The 10,718-nt window shown below is 40.1% G+C and overlaps 1 protein-coding gene across 1 annotated transcript; it reads left to right on the forward strand.

Moving 5' to 3' along the window:
- Positions 1–856: 856 nt before the first annotated feature.
- On the forward strand, positions 857–6,620 carry cntf (ciliary neurotrophic factor). The gene is made up of 3 exons (XM_078260504.1): positions 857–1,255; positions 4,948–5,262; positions 5,352–6,620. Exons 1-3 carry the CDS (start codon positions 1,133–1,135, stop codon positions 5,523–5,525), a joined length of 612 nt encoding a protein of 203 aa, XP_078116630.1. The 5' UTR covers positions 857–1,132; the 3' UTR covers positions 5,526–6,620.
- The last annotated feature ends 4,098 nt before the right edge of the window (positions 6,621–10,718 follow it).

Here is a 10,718-nt window from a genome sequence, read left to right on the forward strand (position 1 = left end):
GCTTCCTTTCTTATAGCCTATTATAAAAAAGTGGTGACTATATCGATTTTGTAATATAGCCTATTCTCATTTTCCTTATATAACAATCTGAAAAAGACAGTATATTTGCATGTATTTCACGATACTGTAGGCTATATGTGTAGTAAGTTAAGTCAATTTTAAAATAGCCCAACAGCTTCCAATTAAGAGATAACAAATTTGCCTTAAATGGCTTGCTTTATGCTACAATCTGTAGGCTACATCATATGATACCCTTTATCCTTAAAATCTTAATTTTAAGGTGTTTTTAATAATGTTTATTTTCTAATATCTAGATTTGGCAGATTTTATGTCACTACTGAGTTATACCAGTTACTTTTATGACATTTTACCGGCTTTATTGTAATTTATTAGGCTATGCTTAGACCTGCATACTACACTATATGTGTATATATATATATATATATATATATATATATATATATATATATATATATATATATATGAGTTTGATCTAGGCTTTAACAATCATATTTTATAAACTGATATCAATCATAATTATGGCCCTACTCAAGTAAAGTAGAAGTAGCCTAGCCTAAGCCTACTTGATTTGGCCTATTTGATATTTCTGGTATGATATTGACTGGTTTTGCTGTGATCTTTGTATAGCCTACTTTTCTCATAAAGAGGACATATTGAAATAGTCTAAGCGACATCCTTCTTAAATTTAGACCATATTTGGTTTTGTCACTACCAGTAAACCAGATAAACTCCTCATGAATAAGATGATGAGCAGTGCTCTCCTCCACTCCCTGGCTCTCCGCCCCCGGTCGTCCCGTTAAATTCCTCCTGCCTGGCATCAGGTTCCCGGGGGAAAGGGCGGAGAATTGGCCGCTAACTCTTTAACAAGTAACAAACAGTGAGCAGACACACTAAAAGTAGTTTTCCCGAAACCTAAGAAGCGAAGCGAAGCGGCTCTGGCTCTAGTCTAATTAATGCTGCACTGGCCGGAGAACGGAAGGGCAGTGCATGACCGGGAATCCGGTGTTGTCGGGATGAGGCAGGCGTCACATGGGAGTATATTAGGGTGGCTCTTGCTTTGCGCGTTTACTGTGTCTTCCTGGTAGAGACAGCTTAAGGTCTGTCAGGTCCGATGGCAGCCAGGCGGACTAGAGGTATGACCGGCGGCTCGGATCTGAGCAGGACCGCCGTGGCCCGGGCTACTGCTATAGCTGAGCTTCTGCGCTATGAGTGCTCCATTTTACTGGAACTTTATGTGAGTAGGCTACAGGAGCTTAATGTTTCCATTGGCTACAACCTGCCACCAGCACTTCATTATGTGTGTGTGTGTTGTGTGTGTGTGTGTGTGTGTGTGTGTGTGTGTGTGTGTGTGTGTGTGTGTGTGTGTGGGGGGGGTGTAACAACTAGGCCAAGGTTAAATGGAAAATTAATAGATTTTGTGTGTGTGTGTGTGTGTGTGTGTGTGTGTGTGTGTGTGTGTGTGTGTGTGTGTCATGGTTGTCTTCTGCCTTCTACAAAGAATGAGGAAAAGGATGCGTGCAAAAGCAAGATTAGAGGTACGGAGTGTGTGTGTATCTGTGTGTAAGGAAAGTAAATTATGTCTAGGACAGCAGGGGGTAGGAATGCAGAGTGGAGGGGGTGAACTCAGTTGGAATGACAGGGGTGGGCGTTTTTTCTGGCACAAATTTATCGATGCCTGGGCACGAAGCCTTCATCTTCTTTCCACAAGCCTGTCTCTTTGCCGATAGGTGTGAGAGCTACCGGTTATTAAAACTTCTTGGTTTCTTGCCAGTTCACTGCCTCATCGTTCCTTTCATGTGTCTCGCTTGGAGCAGGGAGTGGCCTGGCATAGCCGTTAACTTCATCCATTTCATTCCCACGATTTGACCTTTATTTCCTCTATCCTTCATTCTTCAGTTCTATTCTATTGCTGCACCTCTTAAGCTCCAGCAACTGAAGCGTTCTAGTTAACACACCATGAAGTGATTAGATATGTCTTAGGCTGTTATACAGAAATGTTTTATCTCCTGTGTTTTCTCTTTATTAGTTGGAGGAATTGTCTCTGAAGTAGGATTTAGTTCAGACTTTAGCACATATATCTCACATTCATCCAGATAAAATATTTTTCAGGCAGAGTAGCCTTCTATTTTTTTTCTTCCAGGCGGGCTGTCCCTTGCCTATTCATTGGGTGAGAAAACACACATTTCCAGCATCTGTTTAATATATCTTAAATCATTGTCAGCAGCTACCACATTAGCCTATCATAATTCACAATGATCCATGAGAATATTGTCTCTATCGCTTCCCCGGGAATTCAAAACTGCCAGAATCATGTTTCCTCTGCAGTCTCAGGATACATTAAATTCCCCGCTGACTCTCAGAGTGTACAGGTCACATTAGGCCACTCTGTCACACTGGTACTAGCTTGCACGTATCAACATTAACGCCTCAGTATAATCTCACAAGGAGGCCTCTGGGATTCACAACTCACTCAAGTACTAAAAGCTGATGCCAGCTACAATCATGCCTGCGAAGTGGCCCGTCAACATCATCAGACAGATCATATTAGCTCTGAGAGTACAAAGGCGCTATCTTTGTTATATGCTCTTTTTTTTATTATCAAGGGTAGATATAGGCCTACAGTATGGATTTTATATTAATGTTAAAGTAACAGTTTCTTATTTTGTGAAATAGGTCTGTTTGCCTTCTTGTAGTGAGTTAGATGAGAAGATAGCACTCTCATGTCTGTAAGGCATACCTGCCAACACTCCCGTTTTTCCCGGGTTTCTCCTGATTTTTAGCCCTATATCATGGGCGTAAATCTGATCTAACAGCAGGGGGGGGACAATAAACATAACATTTCGGAAGAGCAATTTTTGAAGGGGACACAAATAATACAGCCAATTATACTCGTAGAAGACATGTGTACAAAGAGGAAAGCCTTAATACTATCATTAGTGTAGCATGGAGACTGTACCATTATCCTTCTTTTCAGCGTTTCTCTTGATTCAATGAAAAAGCTGACTAAATTGACCAAAATATTCTTCTTTAAAACCATGTATTTATTTTTAAGTTGTTTACAATCAAGCCACAAAAATACCTTAAAACATAATGACTTATTTTCAAAAAGTGTCCCCATATAAAGAAATGCAATGCTTTTGTACACTTGTTAAATTAGCTGATCATAATGTAAATTAGTGAGCCACTGGTAAAGCTCATCTGCTCACCCTGACAGCCACACACCTCCAAAAATATGAACTAAGCTCAACACACTTACCTGAGACTCTACACCTGACTGTCCCTGGTCTCCCTGTTCCTTACCTGAGACTCTACACCTGACTGTCCCTGGTCTCAGTTCTTTCTGTCTCTTTTGCCAGTGACATAGTGACGTTATTATTTCCATAAGCACCCATTCTTATAAAGATGTTACCAAATTGTCTTGATATGAGGACTTAATGTACTTACTTGGCGTTTTGGTGTAAGCCTACTGAAAAAGAATCTTTTCATTTTCATTTCTCTGTCATTTTATCTGAGCAACAACAACCCAAATCTTTAACATCAGATGTCTAAATATGAGTTAGTTTCATAGTTTCACCACGCGGTCATATTATAGGGCCTAATTATGAAATGATCTTGTGCCCTCCACATAAATATTAGGTTTCTTCTGGGACAGAGGATATATATTTAACTGATCTGCCACTTAACTTCATATTGAGCAAAACACAACTGTAGATCGTCAATATTAACCTTCAATAGCCTTGAACCGCCTACTTACTACATTCCTGTCACTACCCGATGTGACTGTGAGTCTAGTGCAGATCCTGATGTACAGCATGCAGTGGACCAAACCACTGTGAGGCAAGGGAGGGGGGACTCAAAATGTTTTTAAACTTAAAAAGCATTTTTTAGGGTTTGTATTGTTTTACTACTTACACAGATATTTAAAGTATACATCATTATGTTATTTACAGTACACAGCATTGTTTTAATGATATTTCTAGGGGGGGACAACCCTTAGTTGGGGGGGGGGTCCTGACCCCCCAGACCCCCCTTGGATTTACGCCCTTGCCCTATATCTCCCGGACCCCTCCCGGTTTGAGATTTCTCCTGGGAAACTCCCGTAATTTGCATGTCCCCAAACCCCTTTATAAATAATCGGAACAATAGGTTTGTCTAATGTTGACCAGTTGCCAGATCTTGTATGAAACGCATCCTATTCACACAATCCACACACCATATACAATTTTCAACCCGTTTGTCACCTCAACCTGGCAACCTATAACCCAGTTGCGCAGTTGATCTGTGCGCAAGCTTCGCGGAAAGTTCAGACCCGAAAGCGAGCCGATAAAAATGGCAGGTGAAGGCGGTGTTTCCGCAAAGAAATCGAAATATAGCTGTAAATTTCAACAGTGTTGGGCACAACAATTTACATGCATCTTACCTAGTCATATTGACAACCGCCACGCTTTTTGTAAGGTGTGTCGCATTAATTTTAATGTAGCGCATGGCGGAAAATTTTTTCCCAGCACATTAAAACACAGCGGGTCTTACAGTACACTTAACTTTTTTGAAAGTCATGTTATTTTACACCATATTTATTCCATACAGTATGGTATTGTATGTGTTTTTTTCTTGCTTCTGTGGTGCTTCAGTGTTATTTCAACTTGCTTATTTTAACCTTTTACTTATTGACTCAATAAAACCTTACTGGAATCGTGCTGAACACAAATCCCTCTTCATGATCTTGAATATAGTGCCAAATTTCTGTCAAAAGTGACGTCAGTGTGGTTCATACTTGATAGAAAGCATTCTTCAATCTTCCACTTATGCACTTCACTTTCCAACTCCTCCTCCTCTTTTTTTTCGTTATTAGGCCTAATGTCTTCCCAAATCTCACTTCTGTTTTTAATTTTCACCCTCTTTGTTTTCTCTCTTTCCCCCCTCAAGAGAAAGAAGGAGAGTTTCACTGCAGATGTTACGGTGACAGACAGTCGTCTGGTGTCTGTCCCTCCTCCTTCCTCTCAGCTGGAAACCAGAGACAAGCTCTGGTGTCTCCACTCTGCTCTGCTACAGTGCCGCAGCTTTCTGGAGAGAGCCATCGCCAAAGAGGAAGAGCAGCTAGGCGGTGGGAAGAAAGGTGATTATGAGACCCAGAGGAAGATGGTGAAGGAGAGGTTGTCGCTTCTCTTAATCAACACTGGAGAACTCTTCAAAACTGCTAGCGGCGTGATGGTCCTGACTCCCAGCTTGGAGGGCTTGGAGGTAGGTGATGATGTTGACAGAGGTGTTGATGATGGTGAAAGTGCTGGAGAGATATTAAGGCAGGTGATCTCTCCCCTTCTTGTTGGCAGTTAGACGGTCCGACCATTCTGTTTGAGCTGAAGCTTTGGGTATACCGGATCTTCGAAGAGGTGGACTACTGGACCAAGATGGCCATCACCACCTTGCAAGCCCTGCCCTCGGTAATAGCCAAGGAGCGAGCGAGGACCACGCGAGTCAGGAGCACGAGAAGTGCTCGGAGATGAGACAGAGACGGGAGAAGTGTGTGTGGCCGAAGAGGACTAATGAGAGAGAAAAAAGGTTAGGAAGAGAGAGAAAGAGGTGAGTAAAGGAATCAGAAGATGAAGCAAGGCGTTCAGCCAGGGGCCAAAGTGAGAAACTGACGTGTGGTGTTAAAAAGAAAGAGATGAATGAAAATAGCCAGCCGAGAGGGAGATACAGATCCCTACTGACACAGGGAGATGAGTGGGTTGGGTTATTTTTAGGTCATGAAGCCCCCTTTACATGAACAGGCCGTAGACAGAGAGGGAGCAAGATACCATGTTTATCATAGCTATTAACATTTGTTTAACACATTTATTTAGTAATATGTATTGTTTACCTTGCAAGATAAAATCCAACAATGCATCTAGAATCAGAGTTAATATACAGAGTTTCTTTCTTTCTTTCTTTCTTTTACATTTTGGTATTGAGGAAACAACATGATTAACAGCAACTCTAAAAGCATGAGTTTTCCTCATGCATGAACTCTTTTGATACAAGTTATTATTTAAGATATACTGCCAGGGTCCACTGCTGCTGACCGAGGAAGCAGTCAGCAAGGAGCACATTTAGATTTCATGCCATCACCAGACTGAAGCTCTGATATACATAGTTTTGACCACTGTGGCTGTAAATCATTCCACACAGGTTATTATCTGGGGATGTTCAGTGTTTAAAGGGAAACAAATATATGTAACAGCACCCTCTAGTGTTTACATAGATATATTCCTTTTTTCTTGATTTTTCCGCAGTAATTCTTATGTCAAAATATAATTTGTTCTTTTGTTGTGTTTTTAGGGCACTTTATTAGCAATGAAATCATGTCACAAGGTTTAAGAAGCAAGTGTGGCCAACCGCAACATCAATAGTCAAAACTGTTGGGAATGCAAAGGGGCACATAAGCCGGGAGTGTAAACACAATGTAAATAGTAAAAGTCTACAAACTTGATAAAATAACTTTTTTTTTTAAATCATAGTCTATAGTCTTTCAGTCTAAGTCTTTTTTTTTTTTTATAAATGCATTGTTACTTTAAATCATATAGTGAAATGGAAAAATGCCAAATTTCACTGTGTGAAGTTTTATTTATATATATATATATATATATATATATATATATATATATATATATATATATATATATATATATATATATATATATATATATATATATATATTGACTTGGTCTGAATTCAGTCAACTGAAAGTAAAATGGTGTGTCTTTCAAATGATCCATTGGGCAATTGAAGCTTGCAGTGCAATAATCAACGTATAGTTGATAAGTTAACTTCTAATATGTTTGTTAAATAACCTGGGATGCGCAACTAATTAAATTTGCATCAGCCATAGACTCAGATTGTCTTTAATGATGCGGGGTAAGAAAAAAAGAAGATACTGTAAATGGGATTGAATCCAACATATATACATCTTGACTACACAACCAATATGATCCATGATAATGTGGACCACAAGGCAGAAACTGCAAGTTGTGAGAAAAAATATATCAATAGGGGTTCAAAATAAAAGCAAAGAAACCTTAGCAGTGTTTCAATTTTCAGGATGAGGGGACCATTTAGTAATTTTACAGTTTAAGTTATGTCACTTTGATTAATTCATAGGCTACAGATTTTATTGAGTTTATATGGGCCTTGTCACATGCTGTACTTAGTGTAGATAAACTATTGGTAGGTGCACTGGGAGTTTAAACAAACCTGTGTGAGATTTGAGTGAGTCAAGGTACTCTAAACTGTTTCAGGATTCTGAAAACTGAATGTTGTTACTGGAAGGCATCATGAATGCATTTGGTCGTTTGATCTCAGTCGCAATGATTAATTTCAAAGATGAAATGTAAACCCAGCCCGATCTGCCGCGATTTGATTTCGCCCTGCAGCTCAGGCTGGAAAAAAATGTTTATCTATCCTGCTTCCGTTACAAATTTGCGGGAACCAATCACAAACTGGCTTATCCATCTGGCGCGCTATTGGCGGGTTTAACACGATGACGATAGAGAAGCGACCAAGCAGCTTTTTGTTTACATTCAACAAGCTGGCCACCGAAGCCCAGCACTCCATGGCAGCAACTCGTTGATGCCACTGTCGCTGCTACGTCACCCGGATCATTGGTCTGATTGGTTGAAGGACTATCCAATTGCGTACAGAGTCATTTGAACTATGAGCGTTGATCACGCCTCTTGTGCAGAGAAAATACAGAGCATACTCCCCAGAACTAATGTTCAATCTTAAAAGATTGAGCTTGGTCTGGTGATAGCCAGACTAGTAAACCCTAAGAAGAAGAATGAAAATACATTATACAGTACAAATGCATCCAAAACATCTAGTGATGCTTTGGAGTGCAGCACTTTTAATGTGATATACTGTAAATGCAATATTACATGTATTGCATTTGCTGTTCCATGTATGAATTGAAGATGAATTATGTTTTCGCTTTTTCATCAACTCTGATGATGAGCTATCTGCTGGACTACACACTTTTTCCCCAAAAAATATTTTCCGGCTCTGTTCTTTGTTTTGAGTCTGGTTGGCCCTAGACCAGGAACAGTCAAAGAGAAGTTTGGCCAAATTTGACCAAAAATAACATTGTGTAAAAAAAGTATGTTGTTACAGGTGTAACAGCCGAAAATGAACCAGGAAATCCGGTTTGAATAACACATTCATGAGTTTAAAGGCTTATCAGACACAAAGATATTACATAGTAATAGTATGTCAGCGTTTTACGGTGGAAAGTTAACGTGGTGGCAATTATTTTTTATTCTCTGTCTCTGTGGAAGGTAAATAGAAAGATTACACTGTATTCCACCAAGACTGGGACTATTGGACCAATACATTGGTCTCACTGAAATGAATGAGGCTGCATATCTTTGACGCAGTATATTGTCAGAGCCTGTGCATTAGCTTCATGGGTCAACTGAGTAGTTACAGGTTCCAATGGATTCCTATCATAGTCCTTGTTTCTTCCGTTTGTGTTCCAAATATCATCCGTCAGTCATGAACCTAGTTTCCATCCACAGGTTTTTATGCAAATTAAGTGATATCGAATAAAAAATAACTTATGGAAACAGTAAAATTTGATTGCATTTCATTAATATCGACTCAAAGTGTATACGTTCGGTCCCATCAGATTTTCTATTAATCGGTAAATGGCTTATGCATAGGCTGATGGAAACGCTATTTGCTGAATAAATAATGAATTGTGATTACGTTTTAGGTCATTTTATGGTTATCAACCATATTAACTTCATGGTTATGGACGCACCTGTACAGGTCAGAAGTGGTGAAGACTGCCGCGGCATGCGCACTACCGGGAGTGCCAACGCAACTGTTCCTTATGATGCAATGATTGTCTACTACAGCCTGTAGTACGATTGATGGCAAGCCCTTTCTATTGACAAAATCCCTGTAGCCTTTAGCAGGAGGTCTAATCGGGACATGAGTGCCGTCTATTGCGCCATACACCTGTGGCAAAAGGTGCGCTCTGGAGTTCCGCAGCGAGATCTCATGCACCTCATCCACTCCAGGTATATAGGCTATACCTTCGTATCGTCCTCAGTCGTATGGCATTGCACACGGCGTAAACACACCGGTGCACGGTGGTCTTGCTGACCCCAAACGTTTCACCTACCACCCTGTACTCTGCGCATGTAGTATGTAGAGCGCAATGGCGATACGCTTCTCAGTTAGAACCGGAGGGCGATGGCTTACCACATCTGGCGCAAGGGACGGGCAATAAAATTACAGGTCAAATGTTGTCTTGGTCATCTGAAAATGCTTCATCCAAAGGGTTTCCGTGAAGTGTCTCTGAACCACGATCTCCCAGAACTGTTTGGAGCGCTGTCGTTCCCAAACCACAGGCCGCCTCCGTTGTCGTCGGGCATTTACGTGCATCTGCATCTGCATCTGCATCATCCTAGCAATGTGTTGATAGCATCGTCGTTTTCTTATAGCTTGATATGTCGCTATCAGCTGGCACTATTACAACTTGTGCAATATTACTCATTTGTAGGCAGACGGCGCAATCTATTTTGGCTAGCAGGACAAATGTTAGCTTGAATGGTGCGCGATTCATTGCGAAAATGAATGGAAACACCTTAAAATGTCTCAAATCAATTCAATATACCAATCCAATACCAATACCGTCATTACGCACAGGTTTTTATTAGCTTTAAAGCCGTTGGATGGAAACATATGAGGTTTTTTTTAACCGAACTTCAGATTATTTGATTGACAAGTGGATGGAAACTGTCCTATGGATTGACCTACAAAAGATAGCCATTTTTAGTCTGCCCACTTCCTACAGGGTACAGGAAGTACAGCACTGTGGTTACATTCCTGTTAAACAACATGTTTTGCTTGTGTATGTTCTATTAATTGATTATTTTTCCAACCAATTATTTTACACTTTCACTGTGTGTGTCTTCTATATGAGTTTAGTTTGTTACGCCACTGGGTGTCCTCTCTTTTGACCTCTAGTGCAGAGAGCACTAGCTGTAGACAAATGGAAGCACAAGGAGAGGATTAGGTTTCCATCGTATCTGTTTATAAGCAGCAATCATACTGTAGGAAACTGCCACACTCATTCATGTTGTTACAAAAGTGGTGTGATTTTCACATTGTAAAGACCGTATGATTAACAGCTTTGTCATAAAGAATGTATGATTAACCCCCTTTTAATCCCTGATGGTCAACCAAATATTTGGATGTACTTGTGAATTGTTCTCTTTTGCTGTTTATCTTTGGAGTCTATGGTCAAGCAGCAATAATCCCTGTCCTGTAAATGTGGCTTTAACTGTGCAACTATTATCTTGCTGGATACACTTTTGGCCCTCGATAAAATGTTGACACAAGAGACCAGACACCAAAGCTAGATTTAATCTTTGGGCTGACAAATTTGCTGCAGTCAGAACGTCTCCTTGGTGTCTCAAATTAAATATGTCTTTTGGAATAAAAAGCATTTCATTTTGAGCTTTTCAAGTAAAGCCCCTTTCAGACATGGAATCTGTAGCATTGCTAGGATGATCTATCTGTTTAACTACTGGTTTTCTGACTTTTAAACATATAATCTCCGTTATGTAGAAGTTTCATGCTGACTGTGTTCACAGATGACAGGATGTATATGGATTGAGCAATGCTCGTTTGATATTTGGCATCTTGGATGCAAGACT

The sequence above is a fragment of the Sander vitreus genome, chromosome 2 (assembly GCF_031162955.1).
Source record: "Sander vitreus isolate 19-12246 chromosome 2, sanVit1, whole genome shotgun sequence".
Taxonomy (NCBI): domain Eukaryota; kingdom Metazoa; phylum Chordata; class Actinopteri; order Perciformes; family Percidae; genus Sander; species Sander vitreus.

Excerpts from the sequence above, each read along its gene's own strand:
- cntf (XM_078260504.1), top strand. The coding sequence starts at position 1,133 with ATGGCAGCCAGGCGGACTAGAGGTATGACCGGCGGCTCGGATCTGAGC. Across the intron at positions 1,256-4,947 it reads CCATTTTACTGGAACTTTAT|AGAAAGAAGGAGAGTTTCAC; the intron begins GTGAGTAGGCTA and ends TCCCCCCTCAAG. Across the intron at positions 5,263-5,351 it reads CCAGCTTGGAGGGCTTGGAG|TTAGACGGTCCGACCATTCT; the intron begins GTAGGTGATGAT and ends TCTTGTTGGCAG.